This window comes from Callorhinchus milii, unplaced genomic scaffold (genome assembly GCF_018977255.1).
Source record: "Callorhinchus milii isolate IMCB2004 unplaced genomic scaffold, IMCB_Cmil_1.0 Scaffold1, whole genome shotgun sequence".
Lineage (NCBI taxonomy): Eukaryota > Metazoa > Chordata > Chondrichthyes > Chimaeriformes > Callorhinchidae > Callorhinchus > Callorhinchus milii.
In genome coordinates, this window is record NW_024704742.1 from 106740208 (window position 1) to 106755329 (window position 15122).

The following is a 15122-nucleotide window of genomic DNA, read 5'->3' on the forward strand; positions in this document are numbered from 1 at the left end:
GAAAAAAATTGTGACAGAAGATGCTGTACATTGCTTTTGGTTGGGATTTCTGTTGTACCAAATATTATATTTATAAATAAATTTATTTAAAAAAAAATGGGGCTGCAATTTGTTAAGAGGCACTTGTTTGCAGAACCAGACATGGCTGGAGTATTTTAAAAAGTATAAATATTATATTGGTAACCTTTGCAAAGGCTGCTGCAGTCATTTGAACTCTACCCTCATCTGAAGCATAGATCTTTAGATCATGGCGATAAGTACTGTGCAATCGGAGTAAGCCACATCCTGGAAAGCCTGCATAATCTCCTGAAAACAATACACAAAAATGAATACAAATTCAAAGCTGGAAAATCCAGTGATACTGGATATTGAACTCTCCAAATCTGAATGAAAATATGTGTTACCAAAGAGCAAACAACCCACCAATAGCCACAACTGAAACTCTGAGATCTAATTAGCAAATACAAAGTTGTGATCTTTTAGCACATAATTCAAGACAGGCATAAATTTGTCATGATAATATCCTAACACTAACAATTCTTGTATTTGATGTAGTGTCTTATATCATTGAGACTTCTCAAAGTGCTTTGTAAGATACAATGCAAAGTGTTTTTGACTGTGTATATTGTGGGCGAAGCACAGCAGCCAGTTGCATGCAGCAATGTCCCACAAACAGCCATGAAGTGAGTGACCAATTGTACTTTGAGGATTGTTGGTCAGGACATCAGGAGAAACTCTCTTCTCTTTTCAAATAGTGCCATGGAATCCCGAATAGGGAGACAGGACCTCGGTTTACTGTCTCATCCAAAGGACGCACTTCCAACAATGCAAAACCGCCCCCCATTCCCCAGCACTGCATTGGAGTGTCAGCTCAGACAATGTGATTCCAAGTCCCAACGTGAGGCTTGAACCCACAACAATTTGACTCTGAGGTGAGAGTGACATTATTGACTACATCTTTGGATTTCCTAAAAATTAGCAATATAACTTGATATAATAATATTAAAGTAAATGTTAGATTTCAGTGATGAGTATTGTGATATTTGTTGTTAAATCTATCCTACTTAACAGTTGTAACAGGATCATATCACATTTGTCATTTGTTTTTACTGGTACAAAACAGAAGTTGCAATGTTCCTATTGGTCACAACATTTTTGGATACAAAAATACTGTACTACAATTATCTCTTAACCTACTGTGATCTCCTTATATAAATCTAAACATAAATCATTATTTTATTCTTGGTAGATGTGTAGTTCTTAAATCTAGTTTCTTTGCAAAATATTTCGCCCACAAATATATGGTCAATTTACAGTATATTCTGTGAAGCACTTTGAGACATCTGGAAGACGTGAAAAGCGCTATATCAAATGCAAGGATTATTACTATATAAAATGTGTATTTTGATATCCAACACTGAACAGTTATGTGTTGTGCACACAACCAGATGAAAACACCTGGTTTAGTTGAAAATAAAGGAAGGACAAAAGGTCCAATATATTTTCTGATCACTTTTTACATCCTCTAATTAGCCACTAATACTAATAATGCAAAGGACCCATGAACAATTCATAATCAAGAAATGAACTATAGAATTGAAAGAAGTGTTCTTCTCATTAGCAAATTCAATTTCTTGACACTAACCAGAACCCTCTGGTGCATTAATGTAGACATGAAAGACCAGTTCACTGTTTGAGTCCCTGTCTATGTTGAGTTTTCTACTCTCAGCTAGACTGCGTGAAGAGGCTAAACTGGATCAGCCTTCTCAGATTTAAGGAGTTTAAAATGGGAGGTTACTGGTCCTAGTCCTTCTTCAACACTTTCTACCTGTAATCATGTGTTTGGTAGCTGGATTGGGAGATGGCGCTCGGCAGTGTTGCCTTCTACACTTCAGTCATCTGCCACTAACTACCAAGGTTCACACATGAACAATGGCCATTTGGGCAGTGTATCAGTGCCTGCAGAACTGCACCCCAGCATAATGAGACTGGGGACCAGAAGCAAAAACATGCCAATGTGAAGAAAATTGGAAAATTCATTAGACATAAATAATACTGAATCTCGACACATTCGCAATACTATCCAAAAAGCTTCCTATATTATTAGGTGCAAAACCCAGAAATACACATAAACAGATAATCAAGAATGGACATAAATGTGCTGTGTTATCTTTTGTTTTACCTTGCCCTCCTGGATACATGCATCTAAAAGCACGGCCTAACTCTTCAGCTTGGACCCTGCCTGCTGGGGTTAATTCTCCTCCCCATTTTAATACCAGGAGCAATGATGGTTCTTCCTTCCTGCTATCTGTAACAATAATTAAATTTTAAAATGACTTAAAAATAACAGTATTAGAATGAACAGAAGTTAACAGAAAACAAAATTACTTAAAACTTAATCTCATCCCTTTTTCAGGATAAAATGCTTTTCATCTTAGGGGTCAGGTACATTGAGTGTCACAGTTAATATGTAATATCTGCCTTTATACAACAATTCTATGAAATGAAGTCAGGTGGTAGCTGGATGTCAATGCAGAACCATAACTCCCTCAACTCATCAACACCAAGCAAAGCAGCCCAAATAAGTAGCGGGAGCACCCCTTCATGTGCTATGCATATGCTTCATTGTTAAAGCAATTATTTTGGACAGGAATCCAGGAAACTGAAAACTGGCTGAAATCACAACCTCAGTGAATCCAGCCAGGCCCAAGCCAACTGATACCATCCTTTAAAGCAAGGGCTTGTAAGTCTCTCATAACTAGCAAGGAGGTAGGTTTACTTCCCCCTCCCAATCCACAAGTTGTTGAAACAGCAATGGACATATCCCAATCATAGTTACATGAGGACTCCGCCCAGAAGCTTACCTTCTTCTTCGCTTGAGGTCTTTGGACATCCTTGCGGAAGATAAGTTAACTGAACTTTGCGGTTTATACCAGAAAAGTGCCCATACCTGATAAACAATTTTAAAAATCGAGAGAGAAACCAAAACAATATTAGAACCATCATGCTTAGAACCACTACAAAGTCATCCGATATCAGAATGAAGTGTTTTCTGGTCCACAGTGTTGTTAGTCCCATTAGAGTGAATGATCCTATTCCTAAACACATCTAGCTCCACCAAGTAATTATCTTCACAGTATGTAAAGGTGGTCTCCCCCTCCCCCGTACTTAGATACAGTGAAAATCAGGTTCAGTTGGTAGCACTGCTCACAAAAGTTTGGGAATTCAAGTTCCACACTGGGACTTGGAACCCATATTGCCGACGCTGATACTCCAATGCAGTTTGGGGGTGTTCTGAATTGTTGGAGATTCCGTCCTTTGGATGAGACGTGAAACAGAGGTCCCACCTGGCTGTTCAGGTGAACGTTAAGGATTCCCAAAATAGAAGGGAGTTTCTTCTGGTATCCTATCCAACTATCCCCCAGTTAAAATTAGTCATTCACCTTGAATTTGTGAGACACTGCTGTGCACAAATTGGCTGCCACATTCACCCACAAAACATGGTTACTGCACTTTATAGTATATCCTGTGAAGTGCTTTGAGACATCCTCGTGTGTGAAGGACACCATACCAAAAGTAAGGATCATTATTAATAATATAGCACACAAATGACATTAGCAAACAGAATAACATTGCTCTCACTTTAGCAGCTTGAGCTCACCAGTCAACTTAGAAACTCTTCAAAAACAGCCACTGTAACTAGAGTATTTGTTGATTTTATGTCTATGCATTAGCGCTTAAAGAAACTATCCAAAGCAACCAAATTTATATTTATAAAGTCGTTCAGAAGAACATCTCAAAGCACTTTCATGAAAGAGCATTTACGAACACACTCTAACATCCAGGGCTTGGTATCTACCTTGATTGGTATAGAGCAGCAGCTGCTGCAAAATTGCCATGATGTTCCATCAATGGATATGGATGTCATGCATTTCATGCTGCTCACCAGGAAGCTCCCAAGAAGTGCTGTCCACCGAGCGAAGGTTCAAATCTGCTTTATTGGACGTCTAATGAGCAATTTATACTCTTTAGGGGAAAGCAAGTGAAATCTCCTTGGAGGCTGAGCTGGTTCTAAGGTAATGTGTCTGGCAATAATAATAATCCTTACATTTGATATAGCGCCTTATCACGTCTTCAAGACGTATCAAAGCACTTCACAGAATATATTGTAAAGTGAACTGATTGTATATTTTGTGGGCAAAACACGGCAGTCAACTGCGCACAGCAGTGTCCCACAAACAGTTGTGGATTGAGTGATTAAAAAAGGATTAAAAAAGGAATTATTACCCCTAGAAAATCAATCCGCCAATTGACTATCAACCTGGTTCCTACTTACTGCTAGGTAAACAGACTTGTGTGGAGTAAGGAAATATGCCCAATGTTTCACCGTGTCGGGAATCAAACCAGATCTCTCACTTGCGAGGCGGTTGCTCTAACCACTGAACTACAGGACTCCATGACAATGGATTATCTGGATGCAGTCAATCCTTTGTGGTGTTCTCAGTAGTCTGGTTCCTGAGCCAGGTAGGTTTGCAACACTCCAAGCACTGTTAATGACAGACCGTCAGGTCTGGCTCGTCTGCAGAATTTGGAGGGCAAAGTAGTCATTGAGGGCAATGATTTTTCTGAAAGGTCCTGTAAATCCTGCAAATTAAAGTCCTAATTGGTGAAGTAAACAAACAGTGGGAAGATTGCCAGATAATGCTCTCAATGGCGAACTGGGCAGTTTTAGCTGGTTAACCTCGCCTACAAGGCCATTCACGGCCTTGCTCCCTCCTACCTTTCTGACTTACTATCCCCCTACTTACCTGCCCGTACCCTCCGTTCCTCTGGCTCCGGTCTGCTCCACATCCCCCGCCCTAACGCCCTACCATCGGTGGCCGGGCCTTCAGCCTCTCAGCCCACAGGCTCTGGAACTCCATCCCCCAGTGCCTTCGCCGCCTCCTCCCTTTCCTGCTTCAAGGCCGGTCTCAAGACCTTTCTCTTTGACCGTGCCTTCAGCTCCCCTCTCGACTCTCTACCCCCTCCTCGCTCTCTCCCTTCCCTCCCCTCACCCTGACCATTTCCCCAATGCTCGGGTCCTGACCCAACTATACAGCGCCTTGGGACGTCCTCCCGACGTGAAAGGCGCTCTATAAATGGAATCTTGTTGTTGTTGTTAACCTGCAGCAATACCCGGTGCACACTCCAGGTTCCCAAGCCTCAAATAGTGCCAATTTGTACTTAATGATTTCTTAAATTAGGAACGCAGGGTGTATCTCATCATGGAGAGTGCACATTTCATTTTCAGACAAATGGGAAATTGCCTTGTGTTGGTGGCATGCTATACAATTTGGATACTCTTCATCAAGGCAATGGGTTTCTGCATGCGTCAGACACCCAGCTGAGCCCCCCGAAAAGTGCTTTACAAATTACAGACTGACATAGTATTTGTTTATTGCATCATGTTCATGTATCCTGTACAATAGCAGGTCATAACTTCAGGTCTAGCCTTTGACTATAATTGAAGGATTAAATTAATGGCAGATTAAATCGTTGTATAACAATTCAATGTACAGGACTGTACCTATTCTATATATTGTTAAATCATAGAGGAAAATTGACTAGGAAGCTAGGAAAACACCCTACTATTCTTCAAGATAGTATCCTGGGATGTTTAACCTTCATCTGAGCCACTATAACGATCAGACATTTGTCTCATCCAAAGAATGACGACTCCAAGAATGCAGTAATTTGAAGCGCTTTGAGACGTCCAGAAGATGTGATAAGGCGCTATATCAAATGCAAGAATTATTATTTTCTGCCATTAATGACAGAATTGTACAGATATTAGTTTTGAAAACAACATTTTATCAACACAGCAGAAAGTATTCTTTGTATGGAATAAGATAACCATTATCAATGGTTACAGAACAATTCTACTTCTGCATTTTTATTGATTTTTACACATTTTATTTTATGTAAACAAGAATACTCACATCTCAAGTACGGATTTCAGTTGTTCAAGTTTTGCTTTACTTTCTTCTATTTCTGAATCAGTCTTTTGGCCCAGCTCTGATAAAAGTTGTCTTGCAGTGTCCAAAACTTCCTAAAAGATTATTTGAAAAAATATGCTTTAACTACCTTAAACCAGAGTCCATTACAAAGACTCTTATGAAACTAAATTTTATTTCAAATTAGTTATATTGGTTTAGATGCTATTGGGAGTACAGCATGCAATTCTGTGTGCACCATTACCAAAAGAAACAGGAAACTTACAGAGAAGATTAGCATTAATACCAAAGATGAGTGTTTATGGTTTTCAGCAACAATTCAAAAAATTAGGTTTTCATCTAAAATTATATCTTTACTACAAATCTGGTTGGTGAAGTCCAAGACTTAGCACTATTTAGTCAGAGTTTGTATAATGAATCTGGGTGACAACTTGACCAAACTGTAGATGTACAAGACCACAAAACCAGAAAAGGCTACTTGACTCATCAAGTCCACTGATGTTCAACTACAAGTTCTACATTGTAGAATTTGCGTACTTTCTCTATCTTGTGGTGAAATAAGTTTCGCAGGGATACTTACTGAATCCTAAAGGCAATCAGGATAAACTGTAGAATCTTCAGCCTTCATCAAATATCCATTATTCAAATCTGATCTTCTTCTCATCCCCAACATGTCCCACCCATCCCAGCATTCAGAGGCACTGGGCTGCTTTACATCCCTGCTCTACCTGCCTTAGCATCGGTGGTTGGACTTTCAGCATATTTTCCCCCATGCTCTGGAGCTCCATCCCTTTGATTCGCACCTTCCCTTACCCACTTCAAGGTTCTCCTCAAATCCTTTCTCTTTGACTTTGTTCAGCCATTTTTCCTCCACCCCCAACCTCCCTTCAGGCTCCATCTCCAGTTCGGGTAAAAACCCTGAACTATCCAGCCCTTTGCGACATTCTCCCAATGTAAAAAGGGTTAAAAAATGTGTACTATATTTGCTTAATTGGTGAAAACTGCCTTGAATGCTGGTTATTTTAGCTGTCTGCCCACATAGTTTGGTATCGTTAGCAAAGGTTATGATTGTTGCATTGGTATCAGAGTTTGCGTACACATTAATTAAAGTTGAACTTATTGAACTGAACTACATTCCCCTTTTTCTATACATAAATGCATCAAATAATCTTGTTTTCCAGAACCATTGAAACTCTCTCCAACTGAACCCAATTAACTTATCTAACATATAATAAATAACAACAATAATCCTTGCATTTGATATAGTGCTTTTCACATCGTCTAGACATCTCAAAGTGCTTCACAGAATATAAAAATATAAAACAAAATAAATTGGTCACTTCAATCCACAACTGTTAATACACAGTCAATTCATTTTACAGTATATTCTGTGAAGCGCTTTGAGACATCTCAAAGACGTGAAAAGCGCTATATGAAATGCAAGGATTATTATTATCATAAAGTGAATTGACTGTATATTTGTGCGTGAAACGCGGGAGCCAATTGTGCACAGCAGTGTCCCACAAACAGTTGTGGATTGAGTAACCAAATTATTTTTTTTTGAAGGACATCCAAGCTTATGATATTTTGGATCCAGCTGATCCAAAACTCTGCTGCCCTCATACTCACCCACACTAACTTCAATCGCACCCATCACATCAATTCTAGCCAGACTCCACTGACTCCATGTTGCTGATTGTATCATTTTTAACATCTTCACATTCATTTTCAAATCCCTTCATGCTGACACTCAAATGCGTGAGTGGTGCTATATAAATGCAAGTTGTTATTTCCGATCTGTTACAGTATTTAACTCAAAGGACTACAAATCACACTGCATAATTATGGGTCTCTGAGACCTGTGAAATGGTGATGCATCACCTTCAGGAAGCTCTAATAAAGCATGATCTTGCCTGTAATTGCTTTGGCTTCTTTAGCTTTATTTTTCCTTCTTTGTATCCATTATATTTTTCAAAGAGGTCAAAAAACCTAACAGATTCAAAGTGGGAAACAACATTAAAATTGTACATTATAACATACAATTACAATACATACATATTTTGAACTGCAGTGAAAATGACAACCACATGATTCAATACTTTAACAGATATGCAATATAAAAACAAATCTACTGAAAAAGCTCAAATGACATATACGTAAAAATATTAAAAACTTACTACTTCTTAATGGGTATAAAGAGTGTCTTACCTCTGATGCCTTACTTCCATTTTCATTTTTTGCTTTGGAGTACGATCCCCATGTCTTATAACTGCTATAACGCATCGAAGCTCCATCCTACTCAGCAACACAGAAAATCAGAAACTGAGCATGCAGGTTTTCAAACCCCAAAATACACTCACTACACTTTTCAGAATATCCTATGAAGCACTTTGAGACGTCTTAACGTGAAATGCGCTGTATCAAATGCAAGGATTACTGTTATTTATTATTATTATTACTTAGGTTCTAGGAAGTAGTACCATTCTGCTTGAATGACTGCTAAAATAAGGCTAGTTTGTTTGGGTGCTTTGGGCAAGTAAACGAATACACTCAATAACAGCCCTCTTTATTGTACATATTTTCCCCATACCCTGAAATGGAGCGCCAGAATGGCCCAGTTGGTAACACTTTCGCTTCTGTGCAGGATGTGGATTCAAGCCCCACATTGAGATTTTAAACTAGGCTGACACTCAAATGGAGTGCTGTGGGTGTGTTGTATTGCTGGATGTACCATCCTTCGACAAGATGTTAAACTGAGGTCCCATCTGTCTGTTTTAGTAGACATTAAAGATCCAATAGCCAACAATCCCACAAATAAAATTGGTCACTCATTACATGGCTATTTGTGGGACACTGGTGTGCATAAATTGGCCTACAAATTACAAAGCCATTTTACTTAAAAGTAAAATACCTGTGCAGTACCTTTGGGACGTTTAGACAAAGTGATAAAAAGCTATATCAAATGCAAGGATTATTATTATTATCATCTATTAGGATGTCTGACTCCTTTTGTTCCACTGCTATATAATGAGCAAAGGGAAGTCTATGGCTATTTTTCAACTTCTAGTACCATGCCAAGTGGTTGTAACTCAACAACAACAAATCTACATTTATAGATTTGCCTACATTTGTAGTGTAAATTTTGCTATCCTTCTGCTACCTTGTCCTCCCTCCTTTCCCTCCTCGTCTCTGGCACCTAAGCCATGATCGCCATCCCCCCTCTCCCACAGCCCGCGGGCTAATGCTGCTCCACTGATTGCAAGCTCCCAGTCTCTACGTGTATGTTTTGGCTGCCGCCCTGACCTGCTCCCTCTCACCCCCACCCGCCCCAACCAAAGTGACGGTGGTGTGGCCCTCATATCCCAAGCTTCCGCTGATCTATCTCCCTTTCCCTCTGGCTGTTTTTCTTCCTTTGAGCACCTCACCCTCTACCATCCCTCCTCTCGCTCCCTCAAAATTCTCCTAATTTACCAAACCCCCTAAACCTCCTCTCTCCTCTCATGCCTGTCCCTCTGCTCATCATGGGTGATTTCAATCTCCATCTTAACTCCCATTGCACCTCCTCCTTGAATTTCACTGCCCTTCTCACCTCCCTAAACCTCACCCTCCACATGAATTTGCTGACCCATAACCATGGCCACCCCCTCGATCTCATCATCACACATGGCCTTGACATTTCCGACCTGTTCATCATGGACAAGGCCACCTCGGACCATTTCCTCATCTCTCTCTCCTCCTGCATCCCCTCCCCTCTTCCAAGCCCACCACCATTTTTTTCCACCCCTGGAAGAAGCGTTTGTCACTTCCCGTTTAGATTACTCCAAAGCACTCCTCGCCAGTCTCCTCAGCTCCACCATTCACAAGATCCAGCTCATTCAAAACTCTGCCGCCCACATACTGACCCAGACCATACTCTGTACCCACATCTCACCAGTTCTGGCTAGTTTCCACTGACTCCCCATCACCAAATGGATTGACTTCAAGATCCTCTCTCATGTTCAAATCCATTCACTCTGATACCTCCCTACCTCTGACCTCCTCACTCCCCAATCCACCACTTGACTGGCAATGACCTCCTGCTCGGCCCTCACATCCTCCACCCCACAATTGGAGGTCATGCTTTCAGCCACTACGTCCCAAGACTCTGGAACACTCTCCCTCAATCCCTCTGCCTTGCCCCTCTTTCAAGTCCCGCCTGAAAACTCTTCAACCGTGCTTACAGCCACCTCCCCCTGGCTTGGAGTCAGGCTCTGCCACTGTTAAGCGCTCTGAGACACTACCCTGCGTGGAGGGCCCTATATATGTGCAAGTTATTGTTGTTATTGTCGTCCTCCTGGATCTCTCTGCTGCATTCGACACAGTCTACCAGCCATCCTCCTCTACCACTTCTCCTCTCATCCACCTTAGTGGGACCGCACTCACATGGTTTGGGTTCTACTTAACCAACTGCCTTCACTGCATCTTGGCAAATGGTTTCTCCTCCCGCTCCCACCCAGTCACTTGCGGGGTACCTAGGGCTCCATCCTTGACCGTTTTCTTTTCTCATTTATATGATCCTGTAATGTCATTCACAGACATGACACACAAATCTACTTTGTCTCCTCCAGCATTGACTCCATGTATACCGATGTTCTAGTAGCTTGTCTGGCAGACATCAGGGCCTGGATGAGCGCAAAGTTCCTGCAGCTGAATGTGGACAAGACGGAAGCCATACTCGACTCCTGTCAATGTCTTCACTCCTGCCAATCTGAACCCCTCTGCCTCCCTGGGTTCTCCTTCAGACTCACCGAACCAGTGCGCAACCTAGCCATCCAGTTCGACCCCCAACTGTGCTTCCTCCCCCACGTCCGGTCCCTGACCAGGACCGCCTTCCTTCACCTCTGCCACATTGCCCGCCTCCGACTGTACCTTACCCCAAATGCAGCTGAAATCCTTGTGTGCGAGTTTGTCACCTCCCTCTTGAATTATTCCAACTCACTCTTCACTCCCCAGCTCCACTAGAACTCTGCTGTCCGCATACTTAACCGGACCAAATTCTGTACCCCCAGCACACCAGTTCTGGCCAGGCTCCACTGGCTCCTCATTACCGAACGGATCAACTACAAGATCCTCACACTTGTGTTCAAATCCATTCACTCCCTGGCACCTCCCTACCTCTCTGACCTCCCCTCACTCTCCAATTCACCACCTAGCCTACGCTCGACTGACACCAGCCTTTTGCTTGTTCCTTCCAATCTCCACCCCACCATTTGAGGTCGCGCTTTCAGCCACTACGCCCCAAAGCTCTGGAACACTCCCTCTCAATCCCTCCGCTTCGCCTGCGCTGTCCTTTTTCAAATTCCGCCTGAAAACCTTCCTTTTCAATCATGCTTCCACCCCACCGCCTCTTCACCTACCTCCCCGCCCCCACCCCCAGCTCGGAGTCAGGCTCCGCATCTGTTAAGCACTCTGAGACGTTGCCCTGTGTGGAGGGCGCTATGTAAGTGCAAGTTATACGGTCAATTCACTTTACAGTCTATTCTGTGAAGCGCTTTGAGACTTCAAGAAGACGTGAAAAGCGCTATATCAAATGCAAGGATTATTATTATTATTAAGTTGTTGTTGATGATATCACCCATAGACATGGGGTAAACTTCCACATGTGTGCGGATGATAGCCAACTCTATCTCTTCGTCTCCACCCTCGACTCCAGGACCACTGCTGCCCTCACAGACTGCTTGTCGGACATGCAGATGACACACAAACTTCCTCCAGTTGAATGTCAACAAGAACGAGGCTCCCGTCAGCGCCTCCATACTTCGGGCGCTGACAGCATCACCCTTCATGGATGCACTCTACACCTCACGGAACCAATACGGAACCTCAGCATCCTGTTCGACCCTCAAGTATCCTTCATCCCCACATCCGTGCCATGACCCGCTCCGCCACTGTCTTTTGCCCCAGGCATCCGAGACCCTAATCCACATATTCATCATATCCAGGCTCGACTACGCAAACTCCCTGCTTGTCGGCCTCCCCAACTCCTCCCTCCACAGGCTGCAGATCATCCACCCCTCCTGATCCCAACCACCAGCTTGGGTGCAGATCCGACTGTCCAGCGCCTTGGGACGTGCTCTTGAAGTGAAAGGGCGCTATATAAATGTAATTTGTTAAATGTAATACTTCATTTAATCCATGACTACTAATCATTGTTGCTTTGTATATTACCCATCTGTAACTGACTTACATTGTGCCAGATGTGGTAGGTACAATAGGAATGTCTTCAGCTTCTGTGGGAACAGACCATGGAATTTGAAACTGTGGAGCTAACTCTCGCATAATAAGATTTCTGTAAAAGAAAAAAGCATTTATATAAAAAGAACCAAAAAATCTGAGAAATATAGTGGACGATTTAGCATACAGAACACACTGTGTTAAGTGATGCATTTGCAATATAGCATTAACCAGCCAACACATTGTTTATATGACGTGTGCAAAATGATTTAGAATTTTTTAAATATTACCACAGACACCATCTAGTGGCCATTATGTGCAAAGTGCCTTTATCTTTCTGAAATACAATTTCTCATTTGATAACAAGAGTTCGGCTGCAGAAGGTCCTTCAACCCATTTAATCTCAACTTTCCAGAACTTCCATCACAATATCAAGCTGCATTTTAAATGAATCTGATTTCCTGGCCTCAACCACCCTCTTGGTAACCTGTTTCAGTCGCTAAAGAAATACTTCCTGGCCTGTCCTAAAATTGCCCATTGCAACCCTAAAACTGTATGCTTTTCACCTGCTATCTGGAAAATCTATTCCGAGTTTGATTTCTGAATTCCACTTAAATTCTTAGATATGTCTATAAGGTCTGCCATGATATGTCTCTTTTCAAAACTGATTTTCAAAAAGAGCCCTAACTTGTCTAATTGTTGATCATAATACATTGCTTTAATTCTGGGGATCATCCTTATTAAGAGAAGGAAAGTGATCTTATCCCAGTGTCCTGGCCAAGAATCCCCAAATAAAATTGGTCACTCAGTCCACGGCTACTTGTGGTTCAATGCTTGCACTTTTTGCTCTTGTATTCACCCACAAATTATACATAGTCACATCACCTTAAAGGATATCCCGTGAAGCGCAATAAGGTGATAAGGCACTATATTAAATGCAAAGATTATTTAAGATTAATATTATTACTCTTCTCTGCACTGCCTTTCGGGCCTGGCAGCTCCCTTAAGTGGTAGACTGCAACCAGTATCCGAGATGCAGCCTGAGCAAAGCAGTAGACAGTTTGAGTGCGACTTGTGGATGGATCTGAACTCAATTGATTTGGCAATATTTGGCCCAGTCTTGTTTATTACTTTATTTATTGCTGCCTCACACTGATAATGACATGGAAGTGATGTCAACTAATATCTTTAGATCTTTTTCATCTTCCCTTTTGGCAAAGATATCATCCAACAAAATCATTCAGAAGTGACATACCAATGGTACCAGCATATTACTGTAGACATATTATATTGAGATGTTTACTGTATAGATATTGAAATTATTAAATTCAATTTGTTAATCTTTGCTTTAGATTCAACAAGCTCAATCTTACTCTAAATTAAAATTGGTAATAATTTTCTAAATCATTCTTCAAAGCAATAGCAGTGCTAGGAATGAACACAAACCTTACCCCAAAATCTTTGCACAATCATCATAATACTTCATAGAATTCTTCACAAAGCTGAAGCCATTGACATCACACACATACGATTGGCCATTGGCACGCAACAAGTCAAAGCCACAAACAGTTTGCTGTCAACAAATAAGTGCAGATACAGTTGAATCAATCCATCAGAACAATGTAAATATGCAGTTTCTTTAAATAACTGTCATGAGAAGATCATAGCTGTAGGTTGTACTACAATATAAAATCAACAGTTTGATGACAGTATTTAGCAAATTCAACAAAATTTGCATCAATGTCTTGGCCATCAAAATTAAAGATTTTACATTTGATTTAAGAACAGTCCGAGATCAATATGAAATTTGCATCAAACCTAATACTAAGCATAAGAAAGTGCTCCTTAAGAAAAATCCATTCACCTTCTGATGACATTTCTTACTTTGGTGGTATTATAATTTTCCGAATTGAACCTCAATAACTTTAAACAAAAGAAAACACCACATAATTTTTAAAAATGTATTAATGAGCCAATTTGAAGAGAGTAAGAAGAACCTTTAGAATGGCAACTCATTTCCAAGGTTAATATTTTGTACTCCAAAATATTAGATAAGGAACGAACATTAACTTTAATTTTATGCCACATTGTAAACTTTTTGGTCTAAATCAGTAATAATTAAATTTCACATTCAATGAGTAAAAATATAACTGCTCTTCATCTTTGAACCTTGATCGTATTCCCGAGAATAACCCTAACAAAGGTTCATTGCTGATGATTGTTAGTACAGCCAAAGAAAACACAACAATTCCAAGCACTTGGCAAAGATGACAATTGAATATATTGAACTGCAATCTTATAATTTATTCTCCTACCTTAAAAGCAAGGCAAACTTTCCAAGCAATTAACTTCTCTCTGGCATTGAGAATAACAGGATACCGAACTTCTTTTCCTTCACTGTCTCGCTCAACCTTGCCATCAAGAGCAGGAGATTTGCGAGCCTCTGCATGAGCATAATCTGGCCCCACTGTGTAAACCTTGACAACAAATTTAAAAATAAACTATGTAACTTTGTTGCAGCTGACAGATGTGTACATTGAAAAGGATGATATGATCTGCTTTCAAATTCAGTTTATCTCTGAGACAGATACAATGACAATACAGTGTATTAAGTTTAAGTTGCCTGGCAACATCTAAGATTTTTAAAAGAAATTCTTGAATCTTACTCGATAAAAACAGCAAAAAATGTGGGCAATAAATTCACTATGTTCACCTAATGCAAGCATTTTTATTGTAATAATAATCCTTGCATTTGATATAGCACTTTTCACGTCTTCCAGACGTCTCAAATTGACTGTATATTTGTGGGCGAAATGCGGCAGCCAATTGCGCACAGCAGGGTCCACAAACGTTCGTGGATTGAAATGACCAATTTATTATTGTTTTTTTTGAGGGATTATTATTAGGCGCGTGTGG

General features: G+C 40.9%; 1 protein-coding gene across 4 annotated transcripts in view; it reads right to left on the minus strand.

The window, feature by feature from the left end:
* ppip5k2 (diphosphoinositol pentakisphosphate kinase 2) overlaps positions 1 to 15122 on the minus strand; it is a 72193-nt gene that overhangs the window by 42679 nt on the left and 14392 nt on the right. For all 4 annotated transcript variants that reach the window (XM_042334082.1, XM_042334096.1, XM_042334085.1 and 1 more), the window contains exons 8-16: positions 14522 to 14683; positions 13658 to 13779; positions 12220 to 12321; positions 8202 to 8288; positions 7907 to 7982; positions 5979 to 6088; positions 2865 to 2950; positions 2183 to 2308; positions 185 to 306 (exon numbers count right to left, since the gene is read on the minus strand). In XM_042334082.1, coding sequence (XP_042190016.1) covers positions 185 to 306; positions 2183 to 2308; positions 2865 to 2950; positions 5979 to 6088; positions 7907 to 7982; positions 8202 to 8288; positions 12220 to 12321; positions 13658 to 13779; positions 14522 to 14683 — 993 coding nt within the window. The remainder of the gene's footprint in view (positions 1 to 184; positions 307 to 2182; positions 2309 to 2864; positions 2951 to 5978; positions 6089 to 7906; positions 7983 to 8201; positions 8289 to 12219; positions 12322 to 13657; positions 13780 to 14521; positions 14684 to 15122) is intronic.